The 14,937-nt window shown below is 37.1% G+C and overlaps 2 protein-coding genes across 6 annotated transcripts in view; both read right to left on the bottom strand.

The window, feature by feature from the left end:
* Window positions 1-7,566, bottom strand: part of LOC107661706 (H/ACA ribonucleoprotein complex subunit 4-like) — a 12,810-nt gene extending 5,244 nt beyond the window's left edge. Inside the window, exons 1-7 of one of the 2 annotated variants that reach the window (XM_016451443.1) lie at window positions 6,922-7,566; window positions 5,391-5,446; window positions 3,804-3,890; window positions 3,385-3,476; window positions 1,511-1,695; window positions 1,346-1,410; window positions 567-693 (exon numbers count right to left, since the gene is read on the bottom strand). In XM_016451443.1, the coding sequence (XP_016306929.1) occupies window positions 567-693; window positions 1,346-1,410; window positions 1,511-1,695; window positions 3,385-3,476; window positions 3,804-3,890; window positions 5,391-5,446; window positions 6,922-6,952 (643 nt within the window). In that variant the 5' untranslated portion in view covers window positions 6,953-7,566. Of the gene's footprint in view, window positions 1-566; window positions 694-1,345; window positions 1,411-1,510; window positions 1,696-3,384; window positions 3,477-3,803; window positions 3,891-5,390; window positions 5,447-6,003; window positions 6,085-6,921 lie in introns of those variants that run through there. The other variant, XM_016451444.1, reaches the window with a different exon arrangement.
* Window positions 7,567-7,642: 76 nt separating this feature from the next.
* LOC107661707 (trimethyllysine dioxygenase, mitochondrial-like) overlaps window positions 7,643-14,937 on the bottom strand; it is a 13,822-nt gene continuing 6,527 nt past the window's right edge. For all 4 annotated transcript variants that reach the window (XM_016451447.1, XM_016451445.1, XM_016451448.1 and 1 more), the window contains exons 5-8: window positions 14,184-14,303; window positions 11,888-12,124; window positions 11,128-11,266; window positions 7,643-7,924 (exon numbers count right to left, since the gene is read on the bottom strand). In XM_016451447.1, the coding sequence (XP_016306933.1) occupies window positions 7,793-7,924; window positions 11,128-11,266; window positions 11,888-12,124; window positions 14,184-14,303 (628 nt within the window). In that variant the 3' untranslated portion in view covers window positions 7,643-7,792. The remainder of the gene's footprint in view (window positions 7,925-11,127; window positions 11,267-11,887; window positions 12,125-14,183; window positions 14,304-14,937) is intronic.

Here is a 14,937-nt window from a genome sequence, read left to right as displayed (position 1 = left end):
GAACAAAAACGTTTATTTTGGATGCGATTAATTGTTTGACAGCACTAATATATATATATATTTTTTTTTTTTTTTTCATATACTTATACCATTCCGTAATTGTAACTTTCTGTAATAATTTAAATCGAACTTTTGGCGGTTTGTGGTGGAACATTTTTGAGTTTGTGTATGACAGCACTTTAGGTTTTTATCAAACAAAACGGTATAAAGCTGGTAAAGTGACGCGGAGCAGCTCTGGAGATGAAGTTCACACGTTCATGTTATTATATTTGATAAATATATTACCCTGAAATCACTATGAACGTCATGCGTGTTTGAGTGTGTGCATCAGACGAAACTACAGCATTCATTCACACCGAGACATGCAGACTTATAGATGCATGCACTGACTACTGCTCCATTTATTTTACTGTGGGATTAGCTGTTAGACGAATCCAAAGTAAAAATGTCCATAGATTATCATTAGACAAATTTGATCACCCAGCCTTATTTTCGTAAAAAGTAAATAATAGAAATAAGGTGTAGATTTCATGTCGACTTCAATAAAACCTTTTAAAAGTTTCTACCTAATCGTCTCTCTACATCATATTCAATAAGCTTGCTCTCATAGATGGTTCGCACTCGCAGTTGGCGCTTCACAGCGGCGATGAGCGGAGGCCTCTGGAACAGGGCTCCTGTCAAACACTCCAGAGCCTGCAGAGAAAAGCACAAAAGACTCAGAATCTCTCTCTCTCAGACTTCCTGAAGCCATTTACAGTCACACGGTCCGTGTGCACATGTTCAGACGTGTCAGCTCTTCTTTGGTGAAACCGGGGCCTCCAAACCTGCATGAGCCTCCAGACCAGCGGCTGCAGAAGAACACTGCAGCAGAGAGCAGGAGACCAGAGAGAGAGAGGAGGCCCGGAGACACTCAGAGAATGGATAAAACACGCTCATCATCTCACACACAACAGTGAACCGCCGCACGAACAACCTTTGATTTTTCTGTCCATTTCATATTTCAGGCTTTACAGGGTTAAAGGACCAGTCAAAATTAATTGTGGTAACCAACATCATGGGACAAATGCTGTTGACTGAGCTAAGAGTATCCCTTTGTCACAATTCTACACATTTACATCAGCTTGCTATAACATTTCTATTACATAACAAAGGCTTTCAAAAGTTCAAAAGACTCTGGCAATGAATAAATCTAATGTTTTTTGGTCCAATTTCTTAACAGACAATAGTACCTTTCTTTAGAATTAAAGAAAATATATATTTTTTAAAAGATTTCAAACATCAGAGTATATGCAGTCATTCTGCCCAACATGACTACTTGTTTAAAGCAGAACACAGTCCTACTTACCCTCGCTAGCTGGTGTTCGTTCTCTAGCGCATTGTGCAGCCGTACTATGCCCACATACTCTTTGCCTAAAAGCAACGGCACAAGAGTAGTAAGGAGAGGCCACTAATTTTACTGTGTGTGTAAACATACCAAACTCTTGATCTGGCAGCGTTACGGCGGACCCACCTGCACTCTGCTGAGATTTGACCAGTCGCGTGGCTCGTTCCACACACACGATCAGGCAGCCCGTGACCTTGGGGTCAAGAGTGCCGCTGTGGCCGGTTTTCTCCACACGAAGAATTCTCTTGATCCAAGCGACGACTTCATGGGAAGAGGGGTTTGCAGGTTTGTCCAGATTAATGAAACCAGTCCTGGGCAGATTTAAAAAAAAAAAAAAAAACTTGCAGGAACTCATGGTACAACTCAATGCTTGCATTTTTGGAGAAACCATCAGTCAAGGGTGATAGATAGCAGGTCAGCTTTGCACAGAGTGCTAATGCAATCTACATCACATCATGTGGCTTTGTGTCATGATGACTAATACTTTAGGGATGTAACAATTCACTCAACTCACCATGCGGTATGATACACGATACTTATTTCAAGATATGATTCTCACAATTTTAACAAAATTATATTTAAGGCAAATTATAAATGAAAAGGTGTCTTTTCATTATTTCTCAGATAAAATGCGGCACATTTCTTTGAGAAATTGAAACAAACAAAACTAAACTAAAATTAAAACAAACACCCAAATCAAATAAATGAAATCTCTTCATATAAACAAACTAAGGCTTTGCCTGTGCTCTTTCCATTTAAAATGAGAGGCGACCACTGCCTTTTAATCACGACCCAAACAAAGAAGCTGAATACATGCAGCCTGAGCAATTTCAGATTTAAATAATTTTATCATTTCAAAGTTTGCAGCAAAACCAGAATGCTCGGACTTTAGTTTTGTGAACCTATACTACATAAAACATCTGAACGAAACAAAACCAGATGGACTGAGATGCAAATTCACTCTCTGACAGCAGGTGGCGCTTATGGAACAGCAGAGATGCAGTGTTTCCTTGGTTACCGCTGTAAACAAAGCAGCGCTGCCCTTAAAAACACTGCTTTAACATGCATTACACAAGAGACAAGATGAAAAAATACCATCCAAACTAGGGCTGCACGATTAATCGAATGCGATAGTCATGCGCATCTCGTCAGTAAAGCCGGTTCTGTGATTAATAGTAAATCTCCATCACATGCTTTCAGATGGAGCAGCATTTACCTCACAGAGCCGTAGTTCACTGACAAGCTGCGCAATATCGCATTCATTATCGCAAATGATTTAATTGCATGATAACGAAATCGAAGACATCGTTCTGCGATAATGACAGCTGTTTGCGTAGCTTGTCAGTGAACTACGGCTCTGTGTAGTAAATGCTGCTCCATCTGAAAGCACGTGAAAATACCATGTTTTTACAGTCGAGTGTTTGAAATAAATCCTTCTGTAAGATGTGGCTTCTTACACCGAATAAAGCACGCAACGTTTCATAGTATTCTAAGCAGTGATAAGGTCGATTAGCATTGCATTATTATATACTTTATAACAATGAAAATTATAATAAGAACTCAGATAAATCATATATTGTCGTAGTCATGTGTTTATTAGTCATGTTGAAAGCAGTTAAATCTTCTGTTTATTCGGCTACCGCTATAAGGATCTCTTGGATTTCTTCTGTATTTGGAGTTTCCGCGCGAGAGCGCCCTCTGGCCTTCGGATGGAGATTTACTGCTGATCACAGAACCGTGCTTCACCGAAAGATACGCATGACAATTGCAGCTTCATCCTTATCGCGATTTCATTTAGATTTATCGTGCAGCCCTAATCTAAATTCTTCTGAAGACAGTCAGCTCCCCTCAGAGATACATTCATATAAACCCCCACGCCCAACGGTATAGCGAATCGTTTAACATCTCCACCGACTTGAATCGGCACATTTTTATCGATTTTCAACAGGCTCATGGTGCATTGTTACATCCCTATAACTTATTAATCCAGGATTTCCTACCTGACATATTCATGTATGTTCCTCTTGAGTGGATTCGAGCCATGTGGCAGAGGAGTGTAATGAGCCGTCCTGATGTTGAGCTTATCGAAGTTCTGTAGATAAGCAGGTTTATAGGTCACAACAAGAACACAAAGCAGAAATGACTATCAAAACCCAAGTTTGCACATGTGATCAGACACGTCTATTCGTCTTTGTCAGAACCGGCCTGACCCTCGCACCAGCGCGTCAGATCCCGCCCCGGTCGACCCAATAGAACATTGGAGCAGCCGAGCAGAACCAGACCGCTGTAACCCCGTGGCCCAGAACGGACCACAAGGCCGCTGAGGGACAGAACCAGCAGCGCTCAGCGAATGGATAAACACGTTCATCACGCCACACGTGCGCTTGGTGAAAGGACCTGTGGGTAAACGGACACCGACCTTCAGCAGTAACGGCCATTGAGACGTGTCCAAGCGTGCGACCTTAGATTCAGGTTTGATGAGGAAGTCTCCGCTTTCTTGAATATTCTTATGGCAACAATAAAAAAAAAACAAAAAAAACATTAGGAACCTGATTTAAAAAATGACCAACACATAGATTGAAATAAAGAGGTATTGTCACAAAACCAAAATTTAGTACTACAATAGTTCTGTACAAGTCATCAATTCTTGACACCAAAACAAAAGCTTTAATAATTTTTTTAACACACAAGTCTTAGAAACACATAACTAAGATCGGTCTATTCAGTGGTCAAATTCAGGGTTTCTGCAGATTTTAGGATAAAACTTTTCAAAAATGTGTCACACTGCAAAATGGGATGCTCTTTCTCAGCATTTCTGTCTTGTTGACCAGTGATAATGTCTCAAGGTTCTCAAATCAAGATACATTTACTTTAAAATAACACAAAATGACGTAAACCTTGTTTTCTGTGAAACTAATCTGAATTAAGTGAATTTATCATTTTTAAAAAAAATCTGCCAACGGGCTCAGAAAAATCAACTACATTTAAAAGGGAAAAGTTTTATCAACCGATATTTGTTCTTGTCAAGTATAAATTCACATTTTGTTCTGCGTCTCAATTTCATATTATGCAGCGCCTGAAAATATGCTTACTTCCATCAACATAACCAACGTGACCACCTGCTTGCACAGGGAGCATGTTGGGGACTATTTTCATGCGCTGCGTAATATCATTGCGCCTGCTGCACCCATAGTACGGCAGCAAAGTTCCTTGATTATTACGCCGGAATGAGAGTATAGTTCCTAGCCATATCGGCCTCGAAAATCACGACTTTTCATTTTCCGTCGGTCTTAGTACACCATGTAACTACAGAAGAGTCCAGTTTTAAATAGGAAAAATATAGAAACTCTTTGGTCATTTTTGAGCGAGATGCTAACGGTCTAATCAGATTCAATGATCTATGCTTAGCTACAGGTAAAAGTGCTACCGCCAGACCCGGAGATCGGCTGAATGGATTCGAAAACGGTAAAACTCAACTGTTTAACTCTAGGGAAGTTGGAAAATTAGCCTATTTTAAAAAATAGTGGAGTGTTCCTTTAATGCCATGACTTTACGAATTTATGACTTTCATTATGACTGCATTTGTAACCTTCAATCCGTTGAGCACCATTTAAGTCCACTATATGGAGAGAGAGAAATATTGGAACGTTTTCCTCCAAAAAAAAAAAAAAAAAAACTTAATTGCTTTGCGACTGAAGAAAGAAAGACATGAATATCTTGGATGAGATGGGGGAGAATAACTTCAGGATTTTTTTTATTCTGGAAGTGGAGTATTCCTTTAATACCTGCACAAACCCTGCACATATTTCAGAAGATCCACAAGCAAACCAAATGACTTGATCTTGAAAAATTGATTTCATTTCTCCTCGTTATCACATTATCGAAATAACATTTGTGTCAGCAGAAATTTATACTGATGATATATCTATACATGCAAGTTAAAGGCTATGTTATCTACTGTTGTTCATAATTCATAAACGTGCATGCATATTAAAAAAAGCATTACCCCAATTTCTCCTTCTGAGAACGTCTTCGTCTTTTTCTTCTTCTTAGCTGATCCAACTGAGGACAAAAATAAATCACCGTCACAAATCATTGTAGCATGAATATTGATTTAAGGAAAAGCACAGCCGGGTTTAACTGCACACAAAGCTTAGCTTGTAATTAGTTAGCAATAGCTGCGGAACCACGTGGCGTGTGCGGCCAGCACGTGGAGTCGGACTTACGGTTCTGATCCACCAATAGAGTTTAACGTTGCATTTTTTACGTTAAATTACATTAAACCATTAAACAAGATATCAGGCGTCCACGCAAACAGAAAGACATTTAACGTACTTTCCATAATACTAGCCAACTAATAACAGGTTATTTGTGTAGAGGAAACATGCTTAGATTTTCTACTACTGCTAATAGTAGTAATATTAATGTCAGTAAAACACATTTCTAAAATTAGATGCATAAGCATAAATCTAGCATTTCTAAATGCACCCGTGAAGTTGAGAACTCATCTTTTGATCGATTTACTTTTACACTTCTTGAGCGCATCATACTTGTGAGTAAAAACGCAAAGTAAAATATTTTAAGCAACATCACAGAAATCGTGTAAAACATTATCTTACTTTCTGTGTCCGCCATCTTCAGAGGACGCAGCACGTGTGACTGACTGACTGAGCGCGCGTGCGTATTTCTCTGCAGAGATCTCACATCTCGGGATATGAAGCATCGCGATATCATAACGCGTTATCAACGAGAAAAGTAGAGGCTCCTCCCCAGGGGCCGAGAAAATCTCCCTTTGCTCTGCCTTTTCATTTCAAAATAAAAACGTTTTTACTCCACAAATCCCTCATTAACAAATGCACACGAAAACTTTCATATTCAACATAATACAATGTCACAGATCACTATTGTTTTACATAATCTGATTACATGCAATCAGTTACTAGACCCAGCGCTGGTTATAATGCGTCTATAAAATGTGTCAATGCATTCAAAAATTATGTTTGCATTGATTCGCAGTATTCATCAGAAGACTTTATCAAAAACAACTTAAAAATGACGAATTTCACAAGCAATTTTTGGTTCAAGTGAACTAGAGTAGCGCACAAGCTAGAAAATATGTTCTGGAAGTTAGGAAATAATATGAACAAAAAAAAAAACAATAACTAAAGGAAAACATATCTTGGTTAAACCTACACCTTTACATTTTAAAATGTGAATTGCATTGACTTTTCCACGTCCTCCTGCACTCGTGTATACTTTGTATTTATTGTGTGCATTTTATTTTTATTATGTACAGTGTGTAGTGTTCACAAACGGTAAGTTCTTTGTGTAAACTAATTAATTAATATAATCAAGAAGTGGTAGGACTGAAGTCAACAAGACAAAAAATGCAAGGAGATGAATTTATTTTCTAGAGGTAACATTGGTATTTTTGTGCATACATTCATTTAAGATCATTTTATACAGGATAATGCTACAGACTAAAAATTAAAAAAAGGCTAGCAAAGATTAATGCAATACAGCATATACATTTAAACTTTGTGAGATCTTTGCCATTATCTCAACCATGCATTCCCATATCACTGTTAAGGCACAAACCCTAATTCGAGAAAATTGTTATTGTGAACAAGAAACGGACACAAAAACAACTTTTTGCCTTTGTCACGCATGATCTTCACAACATGCATGTGTCACACAAGCTGGACCAGTGCCAACATTTGTAGTTAGAAAGTATATAATTATTTATTTATTTCTGAAACGGACTGATCATTTCACTGGAGAGGACTTTTGTTTGTCAGCTAGGGTCATGTGGATTACTTTGAATCGGTCTAGATACCGATTGAAAATGGTCTACAATGAGCACCATTCACTTGCATCAGATGATGAAAAATCCTGTCATGTTTTACTCTAAAACTTTCATTTCTCTTCAGCTGAAGTAAGAAAGACCAATACACCATGGATTGCCTGGGGGTGAGTAAATACTGAACTATATATATGAACTATTTCCAAGTTTCAAACATCATTCTGCGAAACAAAGGATCTTCTGATTTAATCTTTTAGTCGGTCTGTGTGAACAAAACCTTAAAATCAGACATTATAGCATAACCCTTTTTGAAATAAGTGCCTTTTCACCTCATATTCTCTTGAGTTAATGCATGTCCTGACCATTTCTACAAAAATATATCATTTAAATTAAACTATTACTACCATCTGTTTTTCTGTGGAAAGAAATCGTTATGGATCAAAAGATGCATCCTCTACAACCAACTCATTTAATTAAGATCATAAAATCATTCAAACAAAGAGCTGAGTTGATAAGTAACACTGTTGTGATCCTCTGCGGTCCTAACGCTTGAGAAACCAAGGTGTTTTTGGTATATGATGGCTGGGTAGTTTAGCATTAGGCGCTCAGGCCTGGAGCCCCAGAGAGCGAGCTGTGTTCAGCACATCGTCACGCGTCAGATAACATCCGCACAGCTGCCGCAGGCCGGTGAACGACTCTCTGCCATGCAGAACGCGCCAGTTATCGATGAACAGGACCTTGGAGAAAACAACAGTAGGTATGTTTACATGCACTGATTTTCAGCAACATGAAAAAATCCAATCTGATTCTGAGAGTTCGGTTTAGATGCAGCATATACTATCCAATCTGATTCACATACATGTGCATTACATCTATTCTGAACAAAATTTCAGTCACTGCATTCAGAAATGCAGAAAGCCATTGTGAGAAAGGCACAGGAGCCACCATTTTTGCTTTGATGACATTAGGGCTGGGCGATATAGCTAAAAAATTGATCAACGATATAATTTTTTATATCGTTCGGTATCGATAATTATTGACATTTTTTATAACCTTTTTAAAAACAGAGCAATATCATTTTTTTTTTTTTATTTAACCACGGTGTTTATAATTAACAATTTATTGAGACAAACAACAAATATTTTGTTTTAACAATCAAACACAATAAAAATTAAACAAATATCTAATTTCAAATTTTTCATATGAAGATTAAATACGTCTTTATTGTATAGGTCTAATTGTCTCCCGAGGCCACAGCAGGACGCAATGAGCAAAATAAGGCAGCGCAATTAAATTGTCAACGCAAGGAAGTAACTCCATAAAAATGTGCATTACATCTAAATTAACATAAAAAATCGAATATAATTTCGTAAATTGCATAAACAATTATGAACAAAACAGCATCATGTATTTATGCATTGCTTAATCTAAAGAGCCGAAGCGCCGATCACACAGACATGCATTTAAAAACATATGAGACGCAGTGAAAAGGAATAAACCTCCACAAATTCGTGACGTGTTTTCTAAAAGTTTAAACTGTTTTAACTTTGCATGGCTCTCTATACATCTCGTGTGAGACGCGAGTGCAGCAGTCATATTTGTCCGTCTAAAAAATGCGCTGAATATGCGTTCTGTGTGAATGGCTTGGTTTCGGTTTTAACCTAATCAAGATCTTCTCCGCATTGAGCTTCTATATTTCTCTAATATTTTGAATGAATAACGCAGCAGCAGCGTGTCTCGTGGGCTAGACTAACAAAACATTAAAATACAACGTCACTTACATCACCGCATCTCGCGCGACACTGATGATGCTCCCTGATGCACACCTAACATTCAAATGCAAATGTTTATTTTAAATTCGACTAATATTCATTATTTATTCACAATCTCCTCATCACAGGCAGGCACAGCACTCATTTCAGCATGTGTTCGTGTTTGTGTGTGCTGTCTGCATCACTCATAGTACGTGTCTATATCATGCACTATATCGAACAATTTTTCTATCGATATCGAAGAAGGTGTACCGTCGATAAATATCGATACCGTTTTATCGCCCAGGCCTAGATGACATATCATAAAAATTAGGGATGCACGATATATCGGCCACCATATCGGTATCGGCCGATAAATGCTCATTTTTTCTGTTATCGGTATCGGCCGATAAGAAAATTTGGCCGATATCTTAAAGCCGATAAATAATGCATTATTTCCTTCAGAGACACTTCAGATGCGCGCTGTTCGTTTGCAGCCTTTTGTGCAATTGTACATTGTAATATTGTTCTCAAAAAGTATATAAAAATTTGGATATAGATTTATCGGCCAACATATCGGTTATCGGCTTTCAAAAACAAAGAATTATCGGTTATCGGTATCGGCCAAATGTTCATATCGGTGCATCCCTAATAAAAATAAAAAATAAACGAAACATTGAGGCTTTTTTTAGCAAATATGTGACCCTGGACCACAAAACCAGTCATAAGAGTCAATTTTTTGAAACTGAGATTTATCCATCTGAAAGCTGAATAAATAATCTTTCCCTTGATGTATGGCATAAAAGAAAAATCAATAATTTTGTCCCGTACAATGTATTTTTGGTTATTGCTACAAATATACCCCAGCGACTTAAGACTGGTTTTGTGCTCCAGGGTCACAGATGTAGGTAATATTCACTCTTCTCCACACATATAGAAATATACTATATGCTTCTGGGCACTGAATTGATTGAGAAGGATTCATCTGATTGAGAAAGTAGTCACATTTAAAGGTTTACATGGCAAAAACAACTATGATCTACACCACCCCAAAATCGAAAAATTTCATTTTTCAGTCCAACTGAATCATCAAACCAATTAAAAATGTATTTTTAGGTTGCATGTAAATGTAGGTAGTCTGAATTAATACATGGAACTTTTTCCACATCAGATGAGATAAACCTTATGAAGAAACGTCTGGAAAAGTCATACTGCACCCATTAATAATAAATTCAAGTCTATTAATACGTTTTTTTTGTGTGTGTGTGAATTTTTATGACAATTGACACTGTAAAGCCTGACATATGAAATTATATTTGAAATATATTAAATAATAGTTTTTTGTTTTTTTTACAAGATCTTTAAAAGTTTGCATAGGTGTTTTTTATTGAGTATCATATTTTATTTGATTTTTAAACATCAGGCTTTTGAGGCTCATATATGATATATTGAGAATACAGAGCTAATAGTCGAGAAGGAAAAAAACATGTCAATTTTATTCTGAGACCCAAACTGACCACAAATATGCAATTTAGTGCAGATGCTGATATTTATATGGACAAAAAGTGATGAAATTCTGATGCTAGTAATTTAAATCAATGAGATCTTGCGTCACTCTATATCTCCAATAACAGGTCTTATTAAGATGATATTTAAATGCTTAGTTTGATGATCAAAACATATAATGCAATGCAATACAATGATGATTGAGAAATGAACAAATAAACATGATGATCAAGTAAAGCCAAGCTGCTTCACTAAGTGTTTATCTTGAAATATTACTAACAATATCAAAGTTATTCTTATGTTTACTTTATAAAACTCAGTAAAGATTTCACAGCAAAATACATGTGAAGCACTTGTTAAAAAGTATAAACTATCAATCAGACAGGCATGTTGTATCTTGTGAACAACAGGATTAGCAGCAAAGTTTTATTCAGGTTGATCATTTAGAAGCCTTAGAAATGTGTATATCAAATGTGACACAGTTCAGGGTTTCAGTTTAAATTTTCAAAACTGGAATACAAAAAAGACATTCCCATTCTACTTCAGGCATGTACTTTGCAATGTGTTTATCTCTCATGATATCAAATGCAAAAAAAGGCTTTATTTTCTTTATGGCTTGTTATGCTTTTCTTAAATGATCAAATACGACCCAGGCATGTTTTTAGTGGAGATGTTCTGCATACCTTCCCTGGTTTGAGTTTGACCCACAGCTCATTGTCTGGTCTCCTGAGTTCAGCGGTGAGCTGCCTGTGAGCCACGTACCAGCGCCGCACCTCATCATGAGGGACTGTGTTAATAACAGAACGGTCATAGTTATTATACCTGCAAAACAAGAAAACACAACTCAAACAAAACTGGATGAAATGCAGCAGAACCTTTAATTATAAGTTTAATGTCATTAGGAAATGTATTTCCTTTAATAACTTAGCCCTCATTGCATTCAGTTCAGTTCTGACCATCTAGTACAGGAAACAAGTTTGCAAATGTTTTAAAACTATCAAAATGCACTTTTTTTTTTTTTTTCAGATTTCAGGTTTAACAATTTAAACTAAATTCTTACACATTTCATGTTCGGGTCAGTTTTGACCCGGAAGTGCTCTGTAGCTTTATACATGAAATACAGATTTTTTTGTGTGCGTGTATTGCACCTATTAGTTAGATTTGTCTAAAATTACTCATATAAAATGCATTTAGCCTCTTTCTCTTCTCTCACACACACTTTTAGGAATGAATTTTGTTGGTAAATCTAAATATGCACCAAAGAGACACTATAAACAGACAAAATATGTAACCGATATAACAAACTACATCTAACAAACTACAGCTCAAAGGGTGCATGGCAGAAGTAAAAAAAAATAAAAAATAGGACTGTTTTGGTGCAAAAAACACTATGTTATAAGGGAAAATGAATGACACGATCCCTTAGTTTTCACGTGCTCTTACCGAATCATGTACACCTCGTTGTTCCACGGATAGACGTTGAGCACGGGGCCGATGCCGATCATGTGGTTGCGATGCTCACTCAGGTTCTCCACATACTCGTGTTTGATCGGCACGTGTGAAAGCAGCTCAAAGTTCTCGGGCGTTCGCTGGAGCACCGCATCAGCGGCGTGGAAACCGTCCACCAGCAGAGTTCTGCCCCCCGTTCCTTCATGTCTCAGACAGTGAAACACCTGGATGCTTATGGAGCAAAACAAGATATTAAAAGCAGCACTGCAGGATGTGGACCATATTCACCATTAAATAATAATAAAAATAATCATTCGTTTTATTTACGGGCACCTTTCAAGACACTCAAGGACACCTTACAAAAATCAAATACATAAACAATAAATGACAAGAAACAATGCACAATAATACACAAAACTAGATCAATCAGAATAAGCTCAAAAAATACGTTTTAAGACGTGATTTAAAAATTGAAAGACTAGAACTATTAGGCCTACGTATATCAAGAGGTAAAGTATTCCAAAGACTCAGAGCCGTAAAACCAAAAGCTCTACATCCCATGGTAGTCAAACGTACAGATGGTACAACTAAAGTCACAGAAGAAGATCTGAGAGATCTGGTAGGTGAATACCATACACATGAAGAAGTTCACGCCAGTTTGTGGCCATGTTTGCAATTATGTTCGATGTTGCTAATGGCGCAGAAATTACATGCTTATTTTATTTGACAGAATGGTGCATCCCTAATGTCATACTATACTAGGGCTGAAAAACTAAATTCGAATTTTGTAGTTTTTAAAAAGTTGAACTTACATTAATTTTACATGGCTTTCTAAACATGCGTCTCTCTGCGAGATGCGAGTGCAATGGTCATAGACGTCCCTCTAGAAAATGTGATAAATATGCATTCTGTGTGAACAGTTTGGTTTCAGTTTTGACAAACATCATCTCCGCATTGATGTTCTTTTTTCCCCGCAATATTTTAATGAACAACATAGCAGCGCCGCATCTAGCGGGTTCAACTGGATAGGCTAAGAAAAACATTAAAATGCAATGAGACTTACATCGTCATCGCATCTCGTGCGCCACTGATAAGGCTGCCTGATGCACACCTAAAATTCGAATGCAACGGTTTTTTTTTCGGTTTTTTTATAATTTTTATTTTAAATTCGACGAATATTCAAAATTAGAATTTTTTTTTGACAGCCCTATACTACACACTACTATGCCATTTTCACAGTTAAGAACAAATGATGTCAAAACACATATTAGCTTTAGCGAAACAGAACAGAATTTCATAAATGTCTCCACAGGCAAATTTTGCTTGCAAAATATAAAATAAGCATAGTAAGCTGTCTTTTTGGCAATGGGTGCAAATATAAACAGTGCCCCACAAAGGCACAATGTAGTAACTACACCTTGATTTTTGTAATCCACCATCAAAGCCTGACGGCCAACTAGGACAGCTGAGTGCATGAAGTGTCCTACATGCCACACTTGATTGTTTCGGTTGAATAAGTGCATCATCTGGGTACTTAGAAGTGTTTGCTCTTGTTGGAATTTTCATTGTGAACACCACTCACACTATCTCAACTATGAAACGGCATAGAATAGTGCGTAAGTAATTTGCAGTTTGCTATTGGGCCACTCTTTTGGCTTCACCTCTGCTCAGACTGAAATCTGACACAATTTATAGTATAAATGCACTTCAGAGATCGGCCAATATTTTTTGTCTTGCATCCAAGATCAATGCAAAGGTTTTTGTTAAGTGTCTTCAAACCATTATGCAAATGACATTTTTCAATTTGTTTTTATTTCTACTTCTTGACATAATAACTAAATCATAGCTACCAACAATAAATAATTGTGTCTTTTACAATCATAACAATACTTGTTATGTGCTGCAAGTCTAATATTTCCTGCAACATTTCACTGAGTAGCTGTTTGCCTGTTACAAGTTGAACAATTTGTGGAAAACTAAACATTAAGATAATAATAAGTACTGTAGTGTTGTTGGATTTTCGTCTTTAGAGAATGGCATTGACTTATAAAGGAGTAGAAAAATGTGGACATCATTTAAAAATAAATAAATACAAATCTGTCAAATCTCCTAACTTGTTTTCTAAGGTTACTCCTGTGGTCATTAGATGATTTAAGCGCTTATAATAGAACAGAGAGGATTTGAATTGGACTCCCTGCCTACTAAGCATGCACTACAGAAACTTGATCTGACAGACAGACATGTGGCCTTTCATGGCTACTTGAAGCCCAACTTTGATTTTCCCGTTTACCCGCAGGGTTCTTGAAAGTATGACGTGTCGGTGTGGCGGTCCAGTGCCAGCTTTGTGTAGGCTGTATCTCCACGAGAAAAATCTGAAGTGAAGTTCCACATCCGCCCATACATGGTCTCCCTGGAAACAAAGAATTGCTTAATCTTAATTAGGACAAACTATTATTGTGACCTTCATTTTCGAAATCAATCATCAAAATCTCCAGGAACAAAGGAATGACATGGTTCTCCTTCCTGTTACACTGAAACAAGGGCTGCACGATATGCATGTCACAAGGAATTAAGATAACTCAATGAATTTAATACTTATAAAAGTTTATGGTGAAGCAGATAGCAGACAATAAACTGGGTGCAAGGTATATATGTGTGCGCAAAAGTCTGAAAGCTGGGGCGAACGTGAAACGCTCATGTACCTGCAGTGTCTCAAGAGTGCATTTTTAACTAATATGTTTGTTTAGTTGCTTGAATAAAGTCTATGCTTTATACAGAGAAATATCATATTATAGACTTCACTTACCATATCTCATGTATTTTGTCTTCAAACTCAACCTTTAAAGGGGTCATATGATATGATTTAAATTTTTCCTTTCTCGTTGGAGTGTTACAAGCTCTTGGTGCATAAAGAAGATCTGTAAAGTTGCAAAGACTAAAGTCTCAAATCCAAAGAGATATTCTTTATAAAAGTTGAGAGTCAGCCACGCCTACCTAAAACGGCTCGTTCTAACACGCCCCCACATGTCTACGTCACTGTGTGG

This window comes from Sinocyclocheilus anshuiensis, unplaced genomic scaffold (genome assembly GCF_001515605.1).
Source record: "Sinocyclocheilus anshuiensis isolate Anshui unplaced genomic scaffold, SAMN03320099.WGS_v1.1 scaffold207, whole genome shotgun sequence".
NCBI classification, from domain to species: domain Eukaryota; kingdom Metazoa; phylum Chordata; class Actinopteri; order Cypriniformes; family Cyprinidae; genus Sinocyclocheilus; species Sinocyclocheilus anshuiensis.
Note: the sequence above shows the minus strand (reverse complement) of the source record. Positions and strands in the feature narration are given on the sequence as shown.